The 26,136-nt window shown below is 41.2% G+C and overlaps 3 protein-coding genes across 4 annotated transcripts in view; 2 read left to right on the top strand and 1 right to left on the bottom strand.

Annotated features, from left to right (window-relative positions):
• Window positions 1-2,500: 2,500 nt before the first annotated feature.
• On the top strand, window positions 2,501-14,703 carry asip2b (agouti signaling protein, nonagouti homolog (mouse) 2b). 2 transcript variants are annotated; one of them, XM_084369933.1, is made up of 4 exons: window positions 2,501-2,618; window positions 2,727-2,855; window positions 12,940-13,013; window positions 13,437-14,703. In XM_084369933.1, the coding sequence occupies exons 1-4, from the start codon at window positions 2,561-2,563 to the stop codon at window positions 13,602-13,604; spliced, it is 429 nt and encodes a 142-aa protein (XP_084226059.1). In that variant the 5' UTR covers window positions 2,501-2,560; the 3' UTR covers window positions 13,605-14,703. The 2 variants fall into 2 exon arrangements, with proteins under 2 accessions (XP_084226059.1, XP_084226060.1); XM_084369934.1 differs by having other exon boundaries at window positions 2,533-2,614.
• A 1,513-nt stretch (window positions 14,704-16,216) lies between these two features.
• LOC311267186 (V-type proton ATPase subunit d 1-like) lies at window positions 16,217-19,737 on the top strand (the record flags this gene model as incomplete). Its single annotated transcript, XM_084370085.1, has 8 exons — window positions 16,217-16,337; window positions 16,887-17,058; window positions 17,294-17,472; window positions 18,537-18,616; window positions 18,875-18,952; window positions 19,051-19,227; window positions 19,322-19,399; window positions 19,521-19,737. The coding sequence occupies 8 exons, from the start codon at window positions 16,217-16,219 to the stop codon at window positions 19,692-19,694; spliced, it is 1,059 nt and encodes a 352-aa protein (XP_084226211.1). The 3' UTR covers window positions 19,695-19,737.
• Window positions 19,738-19,747: 10 nt separating this feature from the next.
• The window catches only part of LOC311266072 (uncharacterized protein), a 37,924-nt gene continuing 31,535 nt past the window's right edge, over window positions 19,748-26,136 (bottom strand). The window contains exons 64-74 of the mRNA XM_084368256.1: window positions 25,982-26,074; window positions 25,682-25,886; window positions 24,373-24,560; window positions 23,874-23,971; window positions 22,846-23,030; window positions 22,506-22,705; window positions 21,688-21,856; window positions 21,494-21,603; window positions 21,249-21,374; window positions 20,568-20,694; window positions 19,748-20,431 (exon numbers count right to left, since the gene is read on the bottom strand). Coding sequence (XP_084224382.1) covers window positions 20,421-20,431; window positions 20,568-20,694; window positions 21,249-21,374; window positions 21,494-21,603; window positions 21,688-21,856; window positions 22,506-22,705; window positions 22,846-23,030; window positions 23,874-23,971; window positions 24,373-24,560; window positions 25,682-25,886; window positions 25,982-26,074 — 1,512 coding nt within the window. The 3' untranslated portion in view covers window positions 19,748-20,420. The remainder of the gene's footprint in view (window positions 20,432-20,567; window positions 20,695-21,248; window positions 21,375-21,493; window positions 21,604-21,687; window positions 21,857-22,505; window positions 22,706-22,845; window positions 23,031-23,873; window positions 23,972-24,372; window positions 24,561-25,681; window positions 25,887-25,981; window positions 26,075-26,136) is intronic.

Below are 26,136 nucleotides of genomic sequence, written 5' to 3'. Positions count from 1 at the left end.
GTGTGAATTTGTGAATGTGTAATAAAGCTTTGTAGCCATAGAAAATATTAAAGGATAAGTTCACCCAAAACTGAAAATTCATTCATTATCTATTCACCTTCATGGCGATGGAAAGTCGGGTGAAGTTTTATAGTCCTCAAAACCTTTCTGGAGCATCAGAGCAAAACAGCGTTGCAGCATTCTGCTTAACAACTGAAGTAGATGGGGGGGGAAAAACACCATAAAATGGCTCCATCCAGATCCTAAACTGATTTAAAAAGATGTTATTTACACCCTTTTAAAAGCAGAAATCTTCACTGTAGCTGCTAAGATAAAAGCGTTAGCGTGCATCCCGTTTGGGTGGGTCCACTGCGCATCAAGCGTGCAAATAACGTCTTTTCAAATCAATTTGTGATCTCGGAGCTTCCTGATACTTGGATTTTGCAGCATGTGCTGCATGGAGCCATTTAATTATTTTTCCAGTCTATGCTTTAAAACAAGTCCCCATTCAGAAATGTTTTGTGGATAACACCCAACTTTCAGTTGACATGGGGATGAGTAGATAATGAATGAATTTTCAATTTTGGGTGAACTTATTCTTAAATAACCTGTTTTTGCTTCCATACAATTTTTAGACAGTGCAGCTACTCAATGCAAGAATATGGCTGGGATGTGCTTAAGTCACTTTAACCTTCCAGCTTGTGTCTCCAAATGTCTACTGACAAGAAGTCTTCCAAGAAATAAACAGATTCCTGCACAAAGCGAATTATGTCTCATCACTTTTTACAGAATTAATCACCAGTTGTTAAAGGGTAACATGGAGATTGGAAGAGGGTCAATTAAATACATCATCGTTCAGACTATAAACTTGAAACAGATTTTTTTTTATTGTAGAGGGGAGATAAAAATATTATTGGCCTATCATTCTGCCCTCCAAACTATAAACCTGTTAAAGGTTGGATAACAAGAGCAGCTGATAAAACCCTCCCCTATATCTCCTGTTTGCTTCCAAGTATTTCATACTGCTCATCACCTGATTCACATTATTTGAGTGTATTTACATCTCTGCAGTTCCATTAACAACAAACGCTCCACAGGAGTCCATGTTCACTGGAACGTTCTGCCGCGCTGTGGCTGTAACGGAGTCCGAGGAGCTGTCAATGCAAGCATTCCAATAAAGTTTTGAAATTAGTGTTTGACTTTGTTTTATCAAGGTTTTATTAGCCTGACCGCAGCAGACATTTTAACATGTCATACAGGAAAAGAACAGCTGCTAAAAATAACATGAACGATGTCTGTTCTTTGCCAGTATGGCATGAGAGTGCAACAGGAGACAGCATGCATAATACCTGGACCCTGAAACCAGTGTTGTGAAAGTTCACACTTCATAAGAGCTAGCAAAACATTCAGTTCACACAGACTTAAATGAACTAGTTCACATTCTTTTTTAAATTGAGCTGCTCCAAGCTTTTCTCTTCCAGTAGAACCTTTGTTTTGTCATTTTTTTTTTTTATTTGCACGTTTTAGTAAGAAAGAACCGAGCTTACCAGACCTCTGACTGCTCCTCACCTCTGTTTGATGCTAGCAGCTCAAGCTACATTAGCCCTGCTAGCATGGCCTAGCCACCCATATTTCCTGGTTGAGTTGCATTGTGGAACAAAAAAAAAGTTGAGTAGGCTAATTGTCTTTCCGTAAAACTTAACTTTCACAAATATAAGTTGTTAGAAAATAAATACCTATCAACACTTCAGTGTTGACGCAGGCTAAAGATAACATTATAATAATGTAATTTTGTTGTGTTGGATGGACCCTTTTTGACGGCAGACATGTTGACTTGTTGAACATGTAAGAATTTTGGTTGAAAACATTTTAAAATGTAACTAAAACTATCAACAGAATATGAATAAATAGTACTTTTGAAATTATGATGCCTGTGTATAGTGTTGCAGAGATGTCTACTGAAGTTAGCACGCTAACCAGCAAGTCCTGGCCTGTCCTGGTCTGAAGCCCCAGTGCTAGCAGTATGAACACTTACATTCCACTGGTCCCTGAGCTCCCAGTCTGAACCGCTATCTGCACGGCTAACTGGGCTAACTAGCTAAGGTTAGCAGTTAGCAGCCGTTAGCGGTAACTTTGATACGCTGCAACATATTTGTGCTGAGTATGTGAAAAATTCTTACATATTGTACCTTTAATGACAGCCGCATTATATTTACTTGAGCTGGTCTGGTACTGTCCATGCTCGCTCACTGACAGCATGGCTCGCTGGGACACTTTTGAACCATTGTTAACATTATTTATGAGCTTTTACTGGAGTGAATGTAGCGGACTTAGAAAGTCGTCACTCAACTTAAAAGTTAGTAAGGGTTCATTAAATCCAGAGTGTCCTTTGTTGGCACCAAGACACGTCCATCTTTCTCTCTATAGGAACCTGTTCTAACACTTAATTTGCTTTCTCTGAGACTGACTTGTTGTCTGTTGCCGGGGCAACCGTGTTCACCAAGCATCATCTCCTGCAGCGTGTCGGGGCCGTCACGTGGGGGCGGAGCCTGTCGGTCTGTGTCGCTCATCGCCCACACTGATGCCTCCTCACAACCAGAGAGGGTGTTACAAGAGAGCATTGACAGGAGGACAAGTACGTGAGTCTTGGGTTGTCTTTGTCTCCAACAGTGCCTGACAAATCTGGGATTTATTTAATGAACGTCAGAGTGATTTTTTTTTTCTTTTTTTTTCTTTTCCATCAACAGATCTCATCATCATCATCATCATGAGGAAGATCACAGGGAAACACTTGCTGTGCCTCTTCTTGCTTGCCTTCCCGCTGTCCTGGGCAGAGGACACGAAGAAAGATGTGAGGAAGACTGAGAATGACACAGGTGAGGACTCAGCCCGAGCACATTCATGCTGTTTTATTTGTTTTGAGAGTGCGGTGTGTTCAAAGGCAGCAGCGTGAACGAAAACTGTGCGGGAGTAAACAAGATAATAATAATAATAAAAAACGTCCTCCATATGACATAATAAAATGGGCTGGTTTTGCAAAGTAAGCCTACGTGAATTTAATTGTTGCGAAAATAAATATTTGAAAGGAGGAGAGACAGAGGTTACTCATACCTGCGTGGCTTATTTCTCATATTTAAATGTATATTTAAAGGTGCATTAGTTTTGGAGAAGAAATTCAGACTCAGAATTTTAATATTTACAATATTAATGAGGTAATAATACGAACTCAGAAATATTTATCATTTCTATAACTGAATGAACAAGCTGTTCTCAGAGGAAAATAAGGTCCTCAGAACACTGTTCAAAGCAAGAAATGTGGCAGGGTCCGCCACATATAAACAAAGTAAAACAGTATGAAGTTGTGTTGTCCCTTAGTTTGTTAATTCAGTTTATTCAATCATGAAAACGAAGAGAGTTTGTTTATTTAGGTTGTTTAGATGTAAAAATTCAGTGAATGAAGATCTTTCTCTTCTGTTTAAAATGTCTTCCCCATTACTACAGTTAAGGGGACAGTGCACCTTTAAAACGTTTTTGTGTTTGAAAGTCTGTGGATTGACATTTGCGGATTTAACCTGACTAAAATTCTCATCTTGAATCATTTCTGCAAAGTAAATCCCCTCATCCTCTCCCTCCTCACCCCACATTAAAATATGAGAAATTGCATGCAGCTAAATCAAAGACAAAGAAAATCTACAGCCAAATACAGAATGTAAAGGACCACTGAATTGGTAAGGAAACAAATAATGAGCTTCATATCAAATCAGTTTTATTTATAAAGCCCAAAATCACAACCACATTGCCTCAGTGGGCTGTACAAGCTGTACAGTGAGTGACATCCTCTGTCTGTAGACCCTCGATTCGAGTGAGGAAAAACTTGCCATGTTTAAAAATAAACTTTTGGGGGGGGAAAAAGAAAAAATAAACCTCAGGAAGAGCCCCAGGAACACAGCACACAACAACAAAATCACAGTTTACAAATATCATTGATAGAATCTGATACAATTAAATTATGTAGAATATATGTGAGAGAGTGTGGATCCAGGAGGACAATGTGGCTTGAGGGAATATATTCAAACTCAGAATTTTAATGTTAACACAATTACTGACGTAGTAATACAAACTCAGAAATATTTATTTTTTTCCATAACTGAATAAACAAGCTGTTCTCAGAGGAAGATAAGGTCCCCAGAACACTGTTTGAAGCTAGAAAGGTGGCAGGGTCCGCCACATATAAACACTGTAAAACAGTGTTGTACTTTAAGGTCAGTTTGTTTATTCCGTCATGAAAACATTTCAATAGTTTGTTTATTTAGTTGGTTTAGGCATAAGAGAATCAGTCAGTGATGATCTTAAATCTCCGGTGAGGGTGCTCACAGCTTACTCCTTTCAGCACAGAGCCTTCTTCAGAGCATTGGTTACACTTAATCGGTCCTCAGGAGGTTTTGCTACAAAGCTTTTTACAACTTCCTAGTAGTGTCAAACATTTATGTATTTCAAGGAATCTTGTCAAACTCAGAGTTGAAGCACACAAATATGTTGGAAATGATTGGTTTCCAGCTTTTATTGCAGTTTGTTTATTTTCATAACGCTAGTTAACAAAACCTCTTAACAATTAACGTCATTTAGACATTTCAAAATGTCATCTAAATAAAATATCGTCTTTGTCCGTTAACCAATGTTGCATATAAGTGTATCAAGCCATTGCTTGGATGTATGATTTTATGTTTTTCAACACAAAAAGTGTTGAAGAAAATCTTTGCACAGCTGCTGTCGATTATTGAGTTGTTACACAGTTTGAGCGGGACACACGCAGAGTCTGTCCCACTTAAAGTTCACACATTCCATAATTCCTGACTGAAGTGTGCTATACTGAAGAGTTTAACTTAATGATAAAAGAAGACACTGCGTTGTGTACTAAGCCTGCTATGTTGCAACAAACATTGTGAAACTTTACCAGAATCAGACACAGTTTTGGCCAGCCAATCAGTTTGATGATGATGTGATAGGGTGTTTCAGTTCTCAGATTTGCAAACCTGTGCCAGGAAAACCATTTACTGATATTTGGGAAGAACTGTTCCTTTTAAAAGTAACTTAACGCGAGCTGAAAGTCGTGTTCGTCACTGACCTCTAACTGCTTGGCATGGCAGTGAAACACTTCATCACATCATGAGGTTGATATTACAAACTTGTCAGCAAGCAGTTGACACACTGGCAGTAGACACAGAGCAACATGTCACATTTGGAGTCATGTTTTTGTGGCCATGTGGCCAAATAAGTATCTGACTCTTTAGCTGCTTAATGCTCAACTGTGTTCACCAGCTAGCTGCTAACTTTGTTGGCCATTTGGGGAGGTGATGTACAGCATGTTTGTCAGACCTTTTTCTGATAGCAGTGAGACTGATCCAGAACTCTAATATTGCTGCCACAAAATGAAAACAAGAAGATGAAAGAATGCAAAAATGCTCCAAGAGCTGATGGTAACTGTGGGGTCTGGCAGTAAATCTTTGGCCATCTTTGGGTAAATCTTTTCTGGGCCCAGAAGACTCAGCCACAAACGCTGCAATAGGAAAGTCTAAGAAGCCCAGCATTGATATGAAAGAGCGCATTATTGATTTGTAAGTATAGTGTATGGCACAGTTGTGTCACTGCCACGATCAGGAAGAAAAAGCAGACTATCACCTGCTGCTGAGAGAAAATTGGTCAGGATGGTCAAGAGCAGGGGTGCCGCTAGGGATTTTGGGCCCCATAAAAAGAATCTTTACAGGGTCCCTCAACACAGCGGCGAAATTTTTTGATGCTATTTTAGCATAGAATTTCATCATCATTAGGGGCCTCTCTGGGCCCCCTCAATCATGGGCCCCTAGAATCCGTCTCCTTTACCCCCCCTTTTCGGCGCCCCTGGTCAAGAGTCAACCAAAAATCACCAAAAACAAGTGGAAGGAATTAGAAGCTGCTAGAAGACAGATGTCAGTGTCCACAGTCGAGCGTGTTTTGCATCAACATGGGCTGAGAGGCTTCCCTGCAAGAAAGAAGCTCTTGCTCCAGACGCAGCACCTTAAAGCTCAACTGAAGTTTTTCTGCTGATCACATGGACAAAACAAAACCTCCTGGAGGAAAACTCTGTGGTCAGATGGAACAAAAATGTAGTTATTTGGCCACAATGAGCAGCAATAATTTTGGAGGCACAAAGAAAAAAACCTAAAATCATCAGTCAGATGATTGTGGGTGCAGTTGGGTCCAACAGGACAATGATCCCAAACACACATCAGAAGTGGTAAATGAACGGCTAAATCAGGCTATAATTGAGGTTTTGGAATGGCTTTCCCAAAGTCCCGACTTGAACCCCATCGAGAACATGTGGACTGTGCTGAAGAAACAAGTTTGTGCCAGGAAGCCAACAAATTTAGTTGAACTTTACCGATTCTGTCAAAAATGGCAGAGGGACATTTAACCAAACATTAGAATTACTGTTTGTATATTTTTGACCCGACACATTTTCAGAAGGCCTATAATAAATTTATTATTTAACCAAACTTCATGAATGCTTCTGTTTTCCATCACAGAAAAATGAGAGCTGTAAAAATCATTCACTGTCAGAAAAAGTTGTACAGTAGGAGTACATTTCTCTACCCCAAGCTACAATCTATACCAGGGCTAAATATTGGACCTCAAGGTGATCTATATGTACCTTTCTAGGGCCAAAAAGGTACATATATATTCTCAAACAGTAAAAGGTACAAATATGTTCCACTTTTTCTATATGTGAAGGTACAATATCAAGGAACGCTGTCTGGCAGCTCAGAGCTCGCCTTGCCCTTGCCCTGTGCTGCAGGTGCAAAGTATCTCCATGGATCTCGTAAGCCTTTAAACTGAGCTGGACCTTGTAAAATATATAACAGAGGCAAGCATAGAGGTGACCGAAGTTGTAGCCCAGAGGTTCAGAGGTAACGCAAAGTGGTAAATAGTTCAAAGGCAAACGGTTCACTAAGGTCAGCTGGATTACAGTTAGGCTACAGTGAATTCAGCAGCCCCATTACGTTAGCGTCAGCTACTATCACTCTGTTGTGGGCCACATAATGCAAAATATTGGCATGTTTTTCTGTTACAAGGAGAGTTTACTGGAATTATAACGGCTCGAAAAAGGTGAGAAAAGAAAATTGTTTTCTGTTAAATTTACTTTATTACACCCAAGTGTCATTACTTAACGTCCACTGGAAGTGCTTGTTTTTGTCACTGACAGGCTGGGGCAGTACTGTCTAAAAGGCCAATTTTGTATCATTTCCAAGGGTACATTTTAGTCCTGGAGCATTTAGGTCAATTGTTGCCCCCCAGGGGTACATATTTGCCCCCATCAGGTATAAACTGTAATGGTACTAATATGTACCCTAGAACAATGGGTGTACCTTTGACGGTACTGCCCCAGTGATAAGCTGTTGTACCCCTAAAGGTACAAATTTAGTACATTATTTCTGTTGGAACTGGACTGTCATGATATACATGTTCTTTACACGTGTATGTAAACTTCTGACCACGACTGTATCTTAAAAGGGAAAATCAAAGTGTGGATGATGACCTGCAATATCACTGGTGTTTCAACATCAGGCCAAAGATTATTTCCGCGGTGTTGAGATGGAGTGGAAGAGAAGGCGTGGAAGCCATTAGTCATGAGGCGGTAGGGAAAAAGTCGCCGCCAAGAAGGAGGGTTTTTGATTTGTTACCTTGTGAACTATACAACTGCCAGATTGTAAAGACACATTGTGGTACAATTGTGGGGGTGTTGGTACAGTAGACGCCGGTGTCTGAGGCCAGCAGAGAGGAGGTGTTTCTGTCTGTAAGTAACATAACACCACCAAAACCTTTGGATATCGATCCAGCTACATATGTTTATGGGAGCATTCAACATCATAACAAACATTACAGTACACTTTGTCCATTTGTGCAGATGTAGATCTGGTATTTTGAAATCATTTAATGAAAAACAAGAAACACACCCCACCTTCTGTACATACTGTTCTCTGTGCTGTTTGGCAATGTCAGATGTACAAAACAAAACCACTGATTCACACTGATTTCATAGCCCTTGACTCAATCATAGAAATGTTCCTACTTCAAGAAAAGAAAAGCAAGAAAAAAAAATCAGCAGATAATTAACAATGACTGTCTGTCAGTTCAAATCATTCAAAGACAAATGGCAGGCCAAGTTGTTTAAAAAAGAATTCAGTAACTCAGCTGGCCTCTCATGATCTATGAGTTATGAATTTACATATGTTCTTCACATCTTTTATTTGTTGATCAACAAAACTAAAATAATCTCCAATAATTAAGCGTTTCGACTCAAATCTGCTAAAATTCCATTCGGGAAACTCCGGATGCCGTAGCTACGCCACCTAGAAACACCATGCAACTTTGTCAGACTCCTCCTCCTCGACTTTAGTTCTGCTTTCAACACGATCCAGCGTCAGATGAAAAAGACGCTCCAGCACCTAAACATCACCGCGCCTTTCATTCACTGGTTACACAACTTCTTCAGTGACAGACTACAGACTGTTATGTCAAGATCTCCAACCATCACCACCAACACTGGAGCCCTCAGCCCTTCCAGTGGTTTGGACCACCCTGTGTCCAGTGAGGAACCACCAGCAGCTAGAGATGGCAGCTACGAGTGTGGATAAGGTTTGAGATGCACCTCAAAGATATCCCTGTTTCTGCATGTCAGGGAGCCTTGGAGATATGTGACGTAGGGAAAAGTAAATGCTACAGAATAAATAAGTACAGTTTTTGTGTTGGATTTATCAAAGGACTCATTGGATTTATCATTATGGATTTATTTTATGGCCAGATCAGAACCCAATACTGATATAGCATCTGTTCATTTGTAAAAAAAAAAGATGGCGGTTCCTCAAGAGGTTAGCGTAGCATCAATAATATCAGAACCTGAGAGAATTTCTTCATTGAAAGAAGAACAAAGAACGGCACTGAAGGCTTTTCTACATGGAGAAGTGTTTTCTCTCTTCCCAGACTGGCCTCGGGAAGAGTTTCATTCACCAACATGCTCCGCTGGTGGTAGTGCTCTTCTACTGTTGGTCTGACTGGTTGAAGTTTACCCATAATGGCTCGTCCAATCCCCTGCCCAGTGTTTTTTGAAAGTGCCTGCACTTAAAACAGTTTCTAAGGACGACTTCCCAGCCAGATGATGTCTAAACTTAACTTTCAGTTCTCAACAAAGCCATTTTTTGTACTTCTCAAAGACAATACTTTTGTGATGACATGTCAACACTCCGTCTCTCATTTCATTCAATAGTGTAACAATAACTATCTGCAGCTGAATGTTTGTCAGACAAAGGAAGTGGTTCAACACACACTGCGCTTCCCTGAATCTAATTTTCACCAGTTTTAGGAAAGTTGAGAGGTTGACATTTATAATACACTGGGATCAGACTAGGCAATAAAATTAGCTTTGACCATCAGAACACAGACATCCGCAGAAGCTGCCAGCAAAGGCTCTCTGCCATTTGCAGACTCAAAGCACTCTCTGTTGCCGCCCCCGTCCACATCTGTTGATTCTTTACAGGCGCTCTACTACTCCCCATTTTCTCACCATGCTGCCTTTCTCCAAAAAGAATAAGTGCTCCCGTGCACACACTGCCCCCACAATCATTTGTCTCCCAACCACCTCCCTGTCTATTAACAGAGCCATCACTCACATCGCACTCAGCATAGACCAACCATGACCCCACGACTCATTTTTCAGTCTACCTGCATGTGGTTGCAGATTTGGGACATACAAATTGGTCATACACAAAAGAAACAAAAATTTTGATCTGATGATGATGTAAGATAAAAAAGTCCCAGGCGGAGCCGGCCCTTTGCATAGGCTGTATAGGCAAATGCTAAGGGCGCCGTCATCCACGGGGGGCGCCGCAAACGGGGGGAGAAAAAAAAAATTACTATTTTTTACCAGTGCTACCAGTACTATTATTTCGAAATATTATATAAGCCCACAGCAACATAACTTCATAGCAAGGCCTTTTTCCGGTTCCTAGCTGGCTCATTGCGCTGTACCTGCCCTCTGTGGGGCAAGACAGTCTGGCTGCACATTTGGAAAGTTAACGTTAGGCCTGTTCAGGTGTTATTTTAACCTGTTGGCTGTGTTTTCCTGCCTGTATGTCAGTTAAAATGCTATTAGTTTTCCATCCCCTTTATAAGTAATAGGGCAGTTGTAAGCCTTTGGTTTATTGTGTCACAGTTAATGTTTGTTAAAGTGTATTACTGTTAATACTCCATACCTTAGCTTTCCCATATCATTCATAGGCTATATAGCTATAAGGTATGGTGTATTAACAGTAATATATATGTAATTATATGTAATTAATAGGCCTATATATATATATATATATATATATATATATAGGCCTATTAATTTCCCTGCACTTTACTGGTTGGACTGAATTGCATTGCAATGAAGATAAAGTTGAATGAATCTCATTGTATAGTATTAGTATTAGTCTATATTAGTTTTATGTATAGCACACACCAAGCATCTGTTTTTTATTAAAAAGTAACATCCAGTGGTCACATACTTCTCTTCTCTCTTCAGATCTTGAATACATACATGCAGTTTCTGTGTGAGTGTATGAAAACTGATTGTGAAACTGACTACGATGCAAGGGAGAGCCAGCTAAAATCTTGCCTAGGGCACCAAATTGGTCACAGCCGGCACTGGTCCCAGGATCACCCAAGCTTTTCAATCAAAAACACAAGGTGTGCTACAGGAAACAACCACCAAAGTCATCTAATCAAAGACTTCTGTCTGACCCCAGACTGCGCTCCCGACAATGTCTGGGCATGCTCCTGATGAGACGGCGGATGGTGTCCTGGGGGATGTCCTCCCAGCCCAGGATCAGGGCATGAGTGAGCTCCTGGACAGTGTGTGGCGGTACTTGGCGGCGTCGGATGCACAGATACATAATAGAGGTGTGGAAATTTCTCGATTATAAGATGCATCGCGATATAGACATGGAAGATTCTGCATCGATGCAGAGACAGAGCATAATCGAGTCTGCAGCTGGACAATAAAGTTCTGTCATGATGTTGCTCCCACACTTTGAATTGTGGGCGGACATTAGGCTTATTAGTTATGTCGGAGGGAGGCAGAGATCATCTGTGAGTGATAAAAAAAACAAAACTTGATGAGTATTTTTTTTAAACAGACATCTTGGGGCACATGTCGGCTTTTATGAACTTGCTGGGAAGCAAGCAGACGAGACCCACGCTGAGCGTGACTTATGCCTCACAACAATTACTAATCATGTAAGCCATTTTCATCTAAGCTAACATCTGCAGCCATAAATAATAACTGTTACAGCAAGCCCAGCTAATCAGCCAAGATCTGAGGAGGTGCTGTCAACCTTGTCGTCCAACTCTGAGAGAGGCGTGGGTCCCACTAGAGGACATCGGGCACTCATGCCACCCTCATGGAGTTGGTTTCTGACAGTTTGGTCAGAAACATTCACATCAGCAGCCTGCTGGAGGACATTTTGTAGGGCTCTGACAGTGTCCTCCTGTTCCTCCACACACAAAGGAGCAGATACTGGTCCTGCTGCTGGGTTTATGCACTTCTACGGCCCTGTACATCTCTCCTCGTGAAACAGCCAGTCTCCTGGTATCTCCTCCATGATGTTGAGACTCACCTTATGCTACCAGTGGTGACAAGGACATGAGCAGAACACAACACTAGAGAAGAATCAGTCAGGAGGGATGAGGAGAGAGCAACTGCAAAACCATTCCCTTTGTGGGGGTTGTCTTGCTTTTGCCTCTCCATTGCACCTGTTGTCACTTTCATTTGCACCAAAGGTGAAATGAATTCACAATTTCTTTTGCTTCCTCAATGGACAGATTGATATCCTTGTAGTTGAACTGACTTGGTGTTACACTGTGACGATTAAATGTTTCCTTAATTTTTTTGAGCAGTGTATTATCATTGCTGTTGTTATAAATGTTTTTAATTATTATTTTTACTAGATCATCACTCTTTCCTTTTCATTTCTTTGATGTTTGGTCTTTTTTTTGTTTTCCTATGTGTGCTGTAAAGCACTTTGGATCAACTGCGCTGTTTAAAGTGCTATATCAATGAAGTTGTGTTGAGCTGAGACTTTAATGTGATTTTCAGATTCAATAAAACGCAGACTGCTCAGTGATAAATCCTCCTGCCAACAGGCGAGCAAATGTTGGAGAAAAGAAGGATGAAGGAGGCCAAGAACAAAGAAAGTAGTAAAAACACATTTGTACAACAAATGTTTCTCTTGTGATGTTTTATGTTGTGATTAAACTCTTCCCATTAATTCCATAAGGATTCAAATAATCAAACATTTGCAAATAGCTTCTAATCATGGAAGCTGTCAAAAAGTCAACCGGATACCAAAATTGTCAGAGAAAGTCAGACAGGGCTTATTTTCCTCTCTTGCTTAGGGCTACAAATTCCTCGCATCAAATCCAAGTTTTGTTAAAAGGATGTCAGCACGCCAAGTTCTCAACCACTGCCCGCTAATTAGATGGCGCTGAACCTTTACTCTTCACCCTGCTTTTTGGTGGTGAGCTCATATGGCAATGACACCACGTTGGCTGACCCCAACTAATCCAATGGATTCTAGCCAGCCAACAGCTTCCCACTCAGACACTGACGTCATGAGGAGGTCCCAGTTTTCTAACTTGGTTTTGAAGTTCATCGGTCCATTTGTGGTCGATTCTGATATGTTCTGGGAGCTGCTGCAGCCAACAACACAGAAGCTCACACAATTGCACTCATGTTGTTTCCTTTGTAAAGAGTCTTTGAGTATCTAGAAAAGCACTATTATAGATATAATGTATTCAAAAACTAAACTAAATTGACTTCTAACTTTATAAATCACTTGTTATCAACAATGTTTTTTAAAATTATTCTTCCATTATGTCCAACCCTAGTTTGGAGCCAAGTGAAGACCAGACGACTGTTTGCGAGGCGAAAGATTTCTCCACCACAGGAAAGTCGCATCCCTGTAAGATTCCTCTGTTCTTTCTTTCTTTCTTTCTTTCTTTCTTTCTTTCACAAAACAATCTGACCATATCTTACAAATTATAGTCATATGGCCAGATTTTTTTTTGCATTCATTACATTCACAAAAATAACTTTATCAACAGAATGTGAAGAAAAGAGTCTGTGTCTTTGTCTGTACATTGTGTTGCAGTGATGTCTACTGAAGTGCCCTTGCTAACCAGCTAGCCCCAATCCTTCCTTTCGCAAAAAGTTAGAAAAACATGTCTTCTTCTTCTTGCTGATGTTTTTAATTAAAACTTCACAACACACAGCCCCATGTCAGCAAATGTGTTTTTTTGTTTATCATTCCAACGTCCCGTTTTTAATCCTGTTACATCTTCCTGTTTTTGTAATGAATTCTCTCTGTCTGAACATGTGTTTTCAGAAACACAGGTCAAACCTCATGACTCCTGCACGTCGCTGCAGCCGCCTGATGGAAAACTGCTCCTCCCATGTGCCATGCTGTGACCCCTGCGCCTCCTGCCGCTGTCGACTCTTCAACACCATCTGCCACTGCTGGAGAATGAACCCCCTGTGCTTAAAGAAGACGTAGATGAAGCAGAAACACAGAAACACACAGACGCACATACACACGAACACAAAAACATGCAGACACAGACCAGCACCTGGGCGTATGTATAGTAAAGACATTTAACATAGAAAATGCACACACAGACACACACTGCCTTCAGGCCTGTGTGGTTTCCTGTTATACAGCACAGGTTCAGAGAATAGTTTTACTCTTGGCATGAAGTAGAGACAATTAAGAAAACCATGAACCTGAGGTTAAAGGTGCATTATGTAGTTTTGGGGAAGAAATCTTAAACAATAGAGAAAAATCATACTTAAGTGATTTTTCATGCCTAAAGAAACTAAATAAACAAAATGACCTTAAAGGTGCTATTTGTGAGAAAAACAGAGTTTTGAGTCTCACTCCCAACACATCAATAACTGACACTTTGGGATGGTGGCCGACCCGTCCTACAATCACTAAGTGTCACTATTTGACAAGTTGGGAATGAGACTCAAAAATATTTTTTTCTAGCAAATAGCATCTTTAAAGGACATGTATGTGGCGGGCCCTGCCACCTTTCTAGCTTCAAACAGTGTTCTGGGGACCTTATATTCCTCTGAGAACAACTTACTTATTTAGTTATATAAATATTTCTGAGTTGGTATTATTACCTCATTGATATTGTAAATATTAAAATTCTGAGTTTGAATTTTCTTCTCCATGACTAAATACTGTCCCTTTAAAAGTGAGAGTCCTTTCCATTGTCTGTGGCTTCAACACAGACAAAAGAAATAAAGGAAGATGGGAATCAAAGTTTGATGCTTGTGTTTTTCTGTCGTCAGCCTCCTGAGAAATGAAGAAGAAACTACTCACAGACATGTTTACAGAACATCCAATTACCCAGCATACAATTTAACAAAGGACATTCATGTGTGTAATCAATCACGTGTAAACTGTTTCTGTTGCTGCTTCTCTGTCATGTTTCTTACTGCTCTCCTGTCATGTTAAGCACGTGGGAACCCACAATAACTACATTTACATCAGAAACATATTTGGGAAACTTACCAGTTTTACATGTGGATTTATGAGTTAAAGTTAGTGTATATTTTTGCTATTGAATAAACACTCCATAAGCCTCCATTGCCCTTCTGTTTTTCTTCTTTTCCATGTTGCTTTTTTTTAGTGGGATGTAACTCACTTATATGGAAGGAAGCAACATTTAATTTAGAAAATATGAGACAGGATCAAAACAAAGCCGAAAAGGAGTTATTTTGCAAATCTTAAGATATCTTGAGGGTAAACAGGGATTTATGCTACAGAGTATTCCAAGATAAAGCCGATTAGCATCGCTTCTTTCCCATTAGTTCAATCTGTGGTCTAAATATTGTATTAACTTGTCTGGTATGCTGTTTGCTCCTCTTCTGATGGAAAGTGAGGCGAAGGAAGGAAATGTGATTGCACAGACACACGCGCCAATATGTAACATTAGCTGACATGTTTTGACTCACAGTGTATTTCACAGAGGTTATCATCTGTTAAATATATCCTCTAAAGCCATGAACATAAATGAGCTGAAAACGGCGAGGAGTGATATGTTGCTGAGAAGTGACTGAATAGGATCCCACTCCCGACCCACTCTCATACATTGTGAGAAGGCTTAGATTCTCGTGAGTCTATTTGTGCAAACAATTTCAAGATTTAACCACAACAGCAAGGTACAAATCAACAAACAAACTAACTAAGCCCGCCCTAGAGCCTAAAACAGTCAATGAGTGATCGTGTAGACAAGTGTCTCACTTATTTCTCTTCTCTCCTGAGTCACTTACACACCAGCTTCCTGATGATTAATGCATCATGTAGCCAGTGTGATTTCAAATACAGCGATACATAATTGATTACATTTTCTAAAGCCAAAAACGTGAAAAGGATGCATGTTTATGTAGTCTTATGTGTTTTGGTCTTTGAATAGGGTGATTTTCCTCGTATGCATTTGTTTTTCACTCTTTTTTCTGCACAAAGTTAGTGTAGATAAGGAAATAAAGAACTATAATGAGTTTTTGCCCCTGTTACTGTCAGGCAGGTGTATTTTGAAATAGTAAAATGGCTTTTTTTTTGCCAGGCGCCTGGATAATTCCTTTGAAAAACAAATGTGAAGTGTCCATTTTATTCCATCAAATACGAACTTTGACCATGTAAGACTATATGATGTGGATCCATTGTGTGTTCCAGCTAATAGGGGCAGTTACAGTTCATCTGTGGGCTTATTTCCGCATAAAAAAATGGAGGTGAGAAAAATCTATAATTCAGTAAGTTCAAACTCCTATATATTAATGACAGAAGTACTATTAAAGCTGGGGGAAAAAATCTGTGTATAACCTATCAAAAGAGCCCAAAACTATATGCCTGTTCTCCAAATGGTTCAATAACAGCTGTGAATTTACTTTGAGCGAGACTGGAATAGGCATTTCAGCCTCTTAAGAGCAGGAACTGAGACAGCAAAAAGGTTTTAAGGGCAGATCTGGAATTTTTTGGTGTCAAAGAGGAAGGGAAAATAAGTGCATGAATGTTAGTCAGAGAGGGAATAATGCAGAAGTTACATTAAAAGTGGCACCATCGCAAAGGGAGACATCACTTCAAGCTCATTTGGCATCATGGCAGAGCTCAGTTTCAACGTGGATCACGGCTATCTGGAGGGGCTGGTTCGAGGGATGAAGGCCGGGATTCTGTCCAGTACTGACTATCACAATCTGGCCCAGTGCGACACACTCGAGGGTGAGAACATTAATCATGCTGTCATTTTTTGGAATGTATCGTGCCTGCAGCTGCCTCCTTTTTAAAACATACGTGTGTGTGTGCGGGCGTCTCGAAGGTAGCTGCAGCTTCTTATCAGCTTCTTCAGCTGGAACCCATTTTTCAAGGGGATAAACTGAATTCTGTTTCCAAGAAAGCGTTCCTCTCTGAGAGACGGAAAGTCAGATGGAACGAGACCATAGAGATATTAGGTTAAAGTATATTTTAAGGATTTTAATTCTCTAAACAGACTCCAGAATTACATCACATTGTTTTGTATATAATCTGTATGTCTGTAGTGTGTGTGTCATTATCAGCTGTAAAATGTGTAAATTCATCAAAAGTCATAAATAGCCATGTGAATAATACACTGTGTTATGATTCAGCTCCAGCAACCAAACAGGAAGTGGCTGTGGAAAAAGCTATGATTTCAGAGCAGAGATGCCCATGATGTGCTGGACACGAGTTAGGCCGAGACAATAAAAAGAAGTTGAGTACAAAACCTTCAGGCGATGTCTTTCCTCTCCTCAGACATGAAGCTGCACCTGCAGAGTACAGATTACGGGAAACTGCTGTCCTCGTCTGAAGAGGAACTGACTGTGTCTCTGGTGGACAGCAGGCTGAGGGAGAACCTGGTGACTGAATTCAGCTGCCTTCGCTCCAACGCCCTGCCTCCACTATCTACCTTCCTCGACTATGTCACGTATGCTTTGACACTACATGTGCTAAATGATAAATTACACAAAGGTCACAGGATGAGCAAACAACCAAATGACGTATTTACTCCCTGAATATACCCATTCAACAGTTTGTCTTGCTTATCTCCAAAAGAAACCTAATTTTCTAAATATAAAGGCGTATTTGTAGGGGAAGGAGCAATATAAAATGCCCTGCAGATAAATAAAGGCACATCCATTTACTCTGCTCTGTTGCCATAGCTACAGCTACATGATCGACAATGTGGTGATGCTGATCACCGGGGCCCTGAAACAGAGAGATGTGGCAGAGCTCCTCCCGCGGTGTCACCCATTGGGAGCTTTCGACCAAATGGCAGCTGTGGGCATCGCTCGCACCCCGACTGAGCTCTACTCAGCCATTCTGGTGGACACACCACTGGGTAAATTCATCAAGTAATCTGCCGTTTAATCACCAAAGATTTAGTAATGATGGTCTTTGCACGTCACTAAACTAATTATCCATCACCAGGTTACAGCGGTAATCCTTGTAATATGGAGGCCCAAATGTGACAAAAGATCTGTCCATTAGTCGATTTACTAGGCCTAACATCTATTGGATTTTTTACTCTAATGTCAAAATTTTGATACAGTAAAAGTCACCTGCATGTTTTCACAGAGTATGTGGTTCTTAAAGTTGGGTGATGACTGCAGAAACAATCAATAAACTACTCCAACCATGGTTATTGGTGAGCTAAACACTGAACATGCTAGCCAGTAGGTTTAGCATCATCACTGTAGAAAAAAGTCTGAGTTGGTTCAACTTAAAAAGTCCATCTGCTGCTAAAATGTGAGTTAACAGAGCTATTACATTTTCTCAGTTTGAAGAAGGATTTCTTAATCTCAAAGAACTCACAGCTGCAGCTGTTCCTGTTGGAGATATTTTGTTCCAGCATTAGCACAAAGACGAAACGTGAATTTGCGCCCAGTAATATTTTTTAGTGTGAGGGGGTAGAGACTGAATTGAATACTAACCTTCACGTTTAACAATTTTTTCTTTACTGTGAAGACAAATAACCATGACTTATCTCCAAATGTATTAAAGACACAATGTAAGAATTGGCGACATGTCAAATTCATACTCAGAACAAATAAGGGGCAGCAAATCGCTAGAGTAAAAGCTAACCACTGCTAACTTAGTTGCTTTAGCTCAGTTAGCCATGCAGTTAGCAGTCCGGACTGGGAGTTCCGAGAACAAGGGGAAGGTTGGTGTTGACATCAGCAGCACAGGAGCTTTAGACTGGGAAATGTCGGGGCTAGCTGGTTAATGCTAACTTATATCTTTGGAAGAAGATACATGTGTCAGAACTGTTTAGTATTTAAGTAGTGAAGTTAGTGTTTGTATGCTTTTAACTAATCTTACATATTGCACCTTTAAAGTTCTATTATAGTAGATAAAGGTCAATCAAACTGATGCCCACCACCGTGTTGGGTTGTTGTGTCGTAGCTCCGTTTTTCCAGGATGCTGTGTCTGAGTCCAACCTGGATGAGATGGAAGCTGAGATCCTCAGGAACAAACTGTATAAGGTGACTTCAGCATGGCTTATGACAAAAGTACCATATCACACTGAGGCTGCTCTGACAAGTAGCAGCCTCAGTGTGTGTGTGTTCAAGATTCTGGACTGTAAAGATTTACTACTGTTTCAAATGAGCGTAACAACTCCAGAGGATGTGGCCTAAAGTTGTGCAATGGTGTGCTGAGAGCTATGTTACCATGTTTGGTTGAGGGCCAGGGTTTCTGAGCCAGCAGGCACTTCTGATCTTTATCTGTTTATTTTTTCAAAGGCGTACATCGAGTCCTTCCACTCCTTCTGCAAGAACATCGGTGGTGTCACGTCAGATATAATGTGTCCTGTCCTCGAGGTACTGCGATCATTTCCATTAATGGATTTGTTCAATTTTCCCATACTATATCTGACCTCCCAATGAAAATGCTGTGCCTGTATGTGTGTGCGCTGCAGTTTGAGGCGGACAGGCGGGCCTTCATCATCACAGTGAACTCCTTCGGGACAGATCTCAGCGGTGCAGACAAGAGTGCACTGTATCCATCTTGTGGCAAACTTTACCCCGAAGGGCTGCGACTGCTGGCCAAGGCAGAGGACCACGAGCAGGTCAAAGCTGTGGCCAACTGTTATCCAGTGAGTCAGATCTCATCTATGATTAGAGCATCCGTTAACTTTGTTTGTTATTGAGTCAGACACTTGGTTTAGTCTAACCATCATCTCTTTGCAGGAGTATAAACTCATTTTTGATGACCCTGAGCCAGGATCTGATTTTAAGACTCTGGAGGACAGATTCTTTGAACAAGAGGTAATATAAATGTATTGTTCTTCAGTAAAACTGTAGAGACTCAAGATATGTTGCTACGTCAGATGATTTCTTGTAATCTCTGCCTCTCTGGCTTCAACTCTCACTCTTTTTCTTTTCACAGGTGAAGCTGAACACGCTCGCTTTCCTGCAGCAGTTCCACTTCGGGGTATTTTACTCCTACATCAAACTGAAGGAGCAAGAGAGTCGCAACATCGTCTGGATCGCTGAGTGCGTCACACAGAGACAAAAGTCCAAGATACACAACTACATACCCATCTTCCCGGGAACACATTAACTGCGCAGTAAAGAGACATAGATCTATTTAAAGGTGCAATATGTAAAAGAGGGCAGCATATCACCAGAGTAACTGTAGCTGCCATTAGCTAGTTAGCTCAGTTAGCTGTGTAGCTAGCAGTTGGGACTGGGAGGTCAGGGAACCTTGGGAGTTTTGGTGTCTACATCATTCGCTAACTTCAGTAGATGTCTCTGCAACACAGTACATATACGTCATAAAGTCAAAGTTACTTTTTCATGTTCTATTGATAATTTATTTAATTTTGTGAATGTTTGCGATTAAAATTCTTACATATTGCACCTTTAACATACAGCTGTAAGATAGCATACATGGAGGTAATAAATGCACTTTACCAATAAGTATTTGTTGATCTCTTTATGATCTAAGTTTGGTCGTGAGGATTAGTTACTGTGGTCACGCTAACGTCAGTCACAAATATGTTCAGTGTTTGCACTACAGACCACAGAGAATACAAAAACGAGGCCTCTACGTGTTAGTGTGTTCACATTCACATTACTGGCACAATGTCTGCATGTCCAAACAGGACAGAAGAGTGCATCACAGGAGGTATGGTATTGTGTAACTATACAATGTGGTACAAAATTCAATAAAAAAGTATATAAGTAACACGTCATAAACAGTGGTATGAAGGTGTAAGTGTAGTTTTAGCAGCTAACAGAGGTCATAAAATCACCCAGCTGTGCTCTTCATCCGCTCGACCGTTCTTCAAACTTTCACTGAAACAAAAAGAAAAACAAGTCAAATCGTTTGTTTGTTTTAATACATTTGAAACATCCACAGCACCACATTATCAGATCCAAAACAGTTTGAGTCTAATAATGGTGCACATCCTGGTTCTATGGTCTAACTTACCGCACTGCGCAGGGACCTCCAGAGGTATGTAGTTCTGCTGGCAGAGATGAGCAAAAGCAGATGCTAGTCTGCACGGTGCTCTGGAGGAGCTCAACTCACACACTGACAAGAACTGACCGGGATCCACCTGGTGACAGAGACGCTGTTGTAAACACGAAACTCACACAAACAGCTAGTTTCTTTCTCTGACAGATATCAAAACTAAAATGTACCACAATGATTTATAAAAAGCAACAAAGACCATCAGTGAGAAGATTAGTAATTCGTAATGCCTCTCATCAGGTTGGATTAGTCATAAAATGAAAACTATTTTTCATGGCAGAGTGCTAAAGGATTCCACCGCCGGAGGAAAGAAGCTGCTTTGTAGTGTTTGTTGTGTTTTACAAGCTACAGATCATGACTAAGAAAATGAACTGTTTATGAGACTGTTTTAACCTCACACTGTTTTTGCTCCATCTATCCCATGAAGTGAAGTTCATGAGTTCATTTGGTCAGGTTTGCTCTGTGACCTTCTCTTTTCATATCCAGTCTGTATATTCAATTTATGCCCCGTGAAATCCATGAAACCTTCAGAGAGGTCAGGGCGGTCTGATGGGCGCTGTGCCATCCATATGTTTTCACAGTGTCTTACATCCACATACGATAAAAAGACGAAGCACTAGCGAGTATTTTTTTACTCACCACCCTGAAACAGGAACTCAGGGGAGAATCCGGAGAGGAGAACAGAAAGCTGCAGCTCACAGGGCTTGTGGTGGCTTTGGGAGAGTGCTCGGTCACATCTGGTGGTTTAATACACTCTGATCTCATCTACAGACACACAGAATCAAACTACAGATGAGAACTGGACACTTCACAGCTACACAACAGCATGAATTGGCAGACATTATAGACACAAGGATTTAGATTTTGCTTCTCACGTGTCTGACCTGCCAACTGTAGAAAAACCTGCGCAGGCTTTCAGCTTGAGATCCATCAGGCAAAGGAGAGTCGTTGCCTGCTTCATTGTCGTTGGTCCCAAACAGACCAGTGGACATTCCTGTTGAAATAAAAACACGTTTAATCATCCGTACAACTGCCAACGTATTTGTCCCACCTCAAACTGAGTGACTAGTTTTCCTACCATGCAACCATCCATCAAGAGTGAAGCTGCACACCTCAAGCAACAGGTCGCATGACACTGTCGCTCCGTTCTGGTTGGACACCTGCACAATGTTTGGACCGCTTCTGACAGCCACGCCATGGTCACTGTGAAATGTGTTTATTACAGCTTTGTTGCAGTTGGCCTTCACCTGTGAGACAAACATTTTCTTTTATTTCAGCGAACATGAGCAAGTGTTGACAATTACATGGGAAAAGTTCGGTAAAAAAGCTTGGTAACATGTGGTTAATGCTGTGAAAGGGTCTATTTTAAAGGTGCAATATGTAAGAATTGGCCACCTGTATACCGTTTATGACTGTAGCTACTGTTAGCTTGTAAGCTCGGTTAGCCAGGTTTACACCCCTAGCACAGAACCTTGGGACCACTGGGAGGAGGAGGTTTTTGGGCCCCGGGCTAGCTAGTTAGCATGCCAACTTAAGTAGACGCAGTACATCCACGACACAATACATAGACGTCTTTGACATAATGTCAACACTAACCCTTTTCTTATTTTTTTGCTTAAATCTTACATATTTCACCTTTAAGAAAAATAACAGAGTGAAGAAACAACAGACTTTTTTTCAAAGACATGTCATTCCCAGCTACGATATCTGACTTGTAAGGTAAATGGAACGCACCAACAACAAAGCCACAGCAAAGAGAGTGGGTCATCAGCTAGCAGTTATGCTGCCCGCTATAGTTTTGGAGCTACCTTCAAATTCTGACAATTTCTTACAAATGACACCTTTATGTTTTTGGTGTTAACTGAGACGAGCTCTGTCACCAGCATGAACACTAACCTGCCCATTGTGCTGAATGTTGATGGTGCTGTTATTCATTCCTATCAGAAGGAGGTTCTGTGAGTCTGATCTGAGCAGCAGCGTGAATGAAGGGTCAGTGCTGACGTCTTGGGCGAGGAGCAGCGGGCAGGAGGCCGGGAGCTCGTACAGGTGACCGTCGAACGTCACTACGAACTGATCTGCCACCAACAGAGCTTGGTCTTATGGAGAGAGACAGAATGAGAAAGACATCCCGGTTATGTTTCGTGCATGCAAATATCCTGGTTCCAACATGAGATATGCAAAATAATTTAATCCTCCATTACAGTGATAGTCCTCAAAAACTTCAAGCTAGTCTTACGTCTAAACGGGCTGTCCATGATCTTCCTTTTGAGGCGGTATAGTTCGGCCATGGGTCTGACGGAGGCGAGGCTCTGCAGGGGCCTCAGGAGCCACTCCTCCAGAAGGATCTCCACAAGTCCAGCCTCGGCAACCCTGGACCAGGGGAGCGGGGGCAGCGGCACTGATGCAATCACTGAACACTCGCTGGGAAAAACAAGAACAGTTGATTAAAAATATCTGTTTTGTTTCGGTCAAGGTTGGCAGAGCAATTTCAACAACCACATTTACAAACAAAAAAAGCCATATGTGATTCAGACATCCCAAAAAACGTTCATCTCTTTCATGCCTCGCTTTTATCTGGACATCCTTTGAGTTTATTTTCTTACTAGATAGTAAGTGTGTATTAAAACATAATGAATAATACATAATGTTGCTTCTCTGACATCTTTATTCCTCATCCCACCCTAACATTTAACACACAGTAGTTTGTACTGTAAGTTAACAACCATCATAGCAACATGCTCATTCATTTCTCCTCAGATGTCATATATAGGGATGAGTGAGTACACCATTATCTGTATCTGTTTAATCAATTAAATTATCTGTATCTGTATCTGTTCTTGGAATTAGCATTGAGCCTGAAATAGATACAGGTTGCACTTATTATTTATTAGCAAACTATTATAGAACAGCCTCAGAATTGAACCTCAGACCAATGTGAGCAAGTAAACTATTTACAGTATATTTATTTACAAGTATTTTTCACATGTGAGAGGTAATTCTCTCTAACTTTTATAAACTTTGTGAAGTCTATTTCTACCCAAACCATGATTTCCTATACCTAACTCCTAGCTCCAACTAAAACAGAAAGAGTTAACGCTTATTTGAAGTCCTTAGGAACAAACTGAAAAATTGGACTGATATAACAAAACACCCGTTAGGTTAAAAGAAAGTGAAGCTCTGAGGTCTGTGGGTGGCCCAGTCAGGAGGATTAAGTTTAAGTAATAAAGAGTTTCTTTTCATGGAAGTCTCAGATATGTACGGTACCTGGGGGAGAATTTGTAGACGGAGGCCAGTCGTTTCCTGACTCCAGACAGAGCCATTGCCAACCTGTTCTCCATCCAGTGGTAGGTCTGCTGACCGGCCTGATTCAAACACAACACCAACCGTTGATACGCATTAATGAGTGTGTTTACATACATTTTTCTCACATATGCTGAGTTTAGTCAGATGTTCACTCTTATCTCAGCATGTAGACCATAGTTATATTAAACACATTTATCACCATGTTGTAGGTTTTACTGACCAATTATTATGTAACTTGAGTTGATGATGCACCTGCACACATTGCAGAATGATCAGAAATCTGGATCAGCTGTTTGCACGCTGCAGTATCAGAGTTTCTAGCATATCCGGCTTTATAAAAACCACAACGGTCTTTGAAATCCAGTCATAACTGGGACAGCTCTCTGCATGTAAACATACTAAAATACTTTTTTTGAAATGCTTTAAATTAGCCAAAGGCGGCCGTGTGCAGATGTCTCACCACATCCAGTGCGACGCTGAGCGTGGCAACACTGGCCTGCGCCAGCGGCCTCAGCTGAGGGTTCCCCAAAAGAACAGGCAGGACCTCCACCAGCCCGTCAGTCCACAGCGAAACAGCCTCCCTCCACAACGTCTCCGGCCTCTGGCCCTTCACATCCTGGTACACACCTGCCAGAGTGGCCAGGGGCCCTGAGGATGGAGCACGACACAGTGTCAGGGTTTGGCTCTTTACACTTTGTGCATTAAAGCTGCTGTAAGCGTTACTGTTGTCCCACCACATGAACGTGCAGCGGTAATCAACAGACATAGAGCAAACAGGAGGATCGTGCTGTCTGTGTGGTCACGAGCAGACAGGACCGCCTCTTATGACAGCTTGATATATTCTTAGTTTGTGAAGCAGCATATTTATTTCTTTAGCTTGTGCACTTTGCTTCACAACTCTGTTCTGGCTGTGCATGCTCTTTACAGCAGTATTTATATTAATGTGTAAAACTGTTGCCATGACGATGTCCTGGAAGCTTCTTGTCGGCAGCTCATAGTTTATATAAATTGATATTTATGACATTTTTAGTGAAACATTAAATGAAACTATGTCTTCATGTCGACCGTATTTCACCTTCCAGTGACTTTGGAGAAACACTTAAAACAAATCATTGTCGTCTCTCTTTCAACCTACAAATGAACAACTTATTAAAATGATGACACAAATTTGGGCTCTGTGATGCGTTGATGTTGTAGGCTGTAGCCAAGACGTTGTAGTTACACTCATTATTTGCCTCAATTCCACCTTGTGAATCTCTTCCTCCTGTGATGAAATATCACACATCCTGCAAGCTGCAGTAGCAGAAACAAACTCTGAATCTATTTAAAGATCCTTTTGGCTAGAAGTGACTCGTAGATAGTGGACTAAATTGGGCCTTATGAGAAGCAAGATGTCTAAATGATGTCATTTGCCTGCTGGGTCTGGGCTTCCGTAGACCAGAGCATCCTAACAACCCAGAATTTGTGATCATGTGCGTAAATGATAGAGACAAGATGTTTCAGATAATGGGATAAAGAAAAACAGGATTAGATTTCAGCCTGTGAGAAAAAGCAGGAAACAATCCTGTCCTGTTTCAGGCACGAAAGGGCACATCCTTCATCTGACAGCGCACCATTCTGTCGTCATAGCTCATGCGTCAATTAACTTCTGAGTACAGTTCACAGGATCACATCTGCACACAGTTACTTTTCAAGCGAAAATAACACTTTTTATGACATGAGAGGCTGATGCTGACGTGACCACTTAGCGTCATCTCCTCCAGACTCACTCCTCAGTTCCTGTTGTCCCAGCAGAGAGGCGTGCTGCAGCAGGCCGAGGAAGCTTGGCAGGCTGTCGGTCAGGATGTGACGCAGGGGGCCGCTCTGCCACACAGCCAACGAACCTCTGTCACTGTGGCCCAGCAGAGCCTCGGCTCGCTGGAGGACGTGGAGAGGCACGGCGCCCAGCTCCTGGAGCAACTCGCTGTCTCTGGACTGCAGAGAGGGAGTCGGCACATTAAAAACTGCACATGTAAGTTCTGCCTCGACATTATTGGAGCCTGCAGCGTCCTACAGTCATTTATATTTACCTGCCGTCTGAATTCAACGAGGAGATGTTGTAAAGTTTTGATTCTCTCCAACAGCTTCTTCCGAATCTGAGAGCTCAGATATTGAATCCGCGCCTGTGAACACAACAACATGCAGTATTTCCATGTGCCATGGTCAGTACAGTAAAGATTTGGAT

This window comes from Pagrus pagrus (assembly GCF_965226575.1).
Source record: "Pagrus pagrus genome assembly, chromosome: 12".
NCBI classification, from domain to species: domain Eukaryota; kingdom Metazoa; phylum Chordata; class Actinopteri; order Spariformes; family Sparidae; genus Pagrus; species Pagrus pagrus.
Note: the sequence above shows the minus strand (reverse complement) of the source record. Positions and strands in the feature narration are given on the sequence as shown.

Excerpts from the sequence above, each read along its gene's own strand:
- asip2b (XM_084369933.1), top strand. The coding sequence starts at position 2,561 with ATGCCTCCTCACAACCAGAGAGGGTGTTACAAGAGAGCATTGACAGGA. Across the intron at positions 2,619-2,726 it reads ATTGACAGGAGGACAAGTAC|ATCTCATCATCATCATCATC; the intron begins GTGAGTCTTGGG and ends TTCCATCAACAG. Across the intron at positions 13,014-13,436 it reads CACAGGAAAGTCGCATCCCT|AAACACAGGTCAAACCTCAT; the intron begins GTAAGATTCCTC and ends ATGTGTTTTCAG.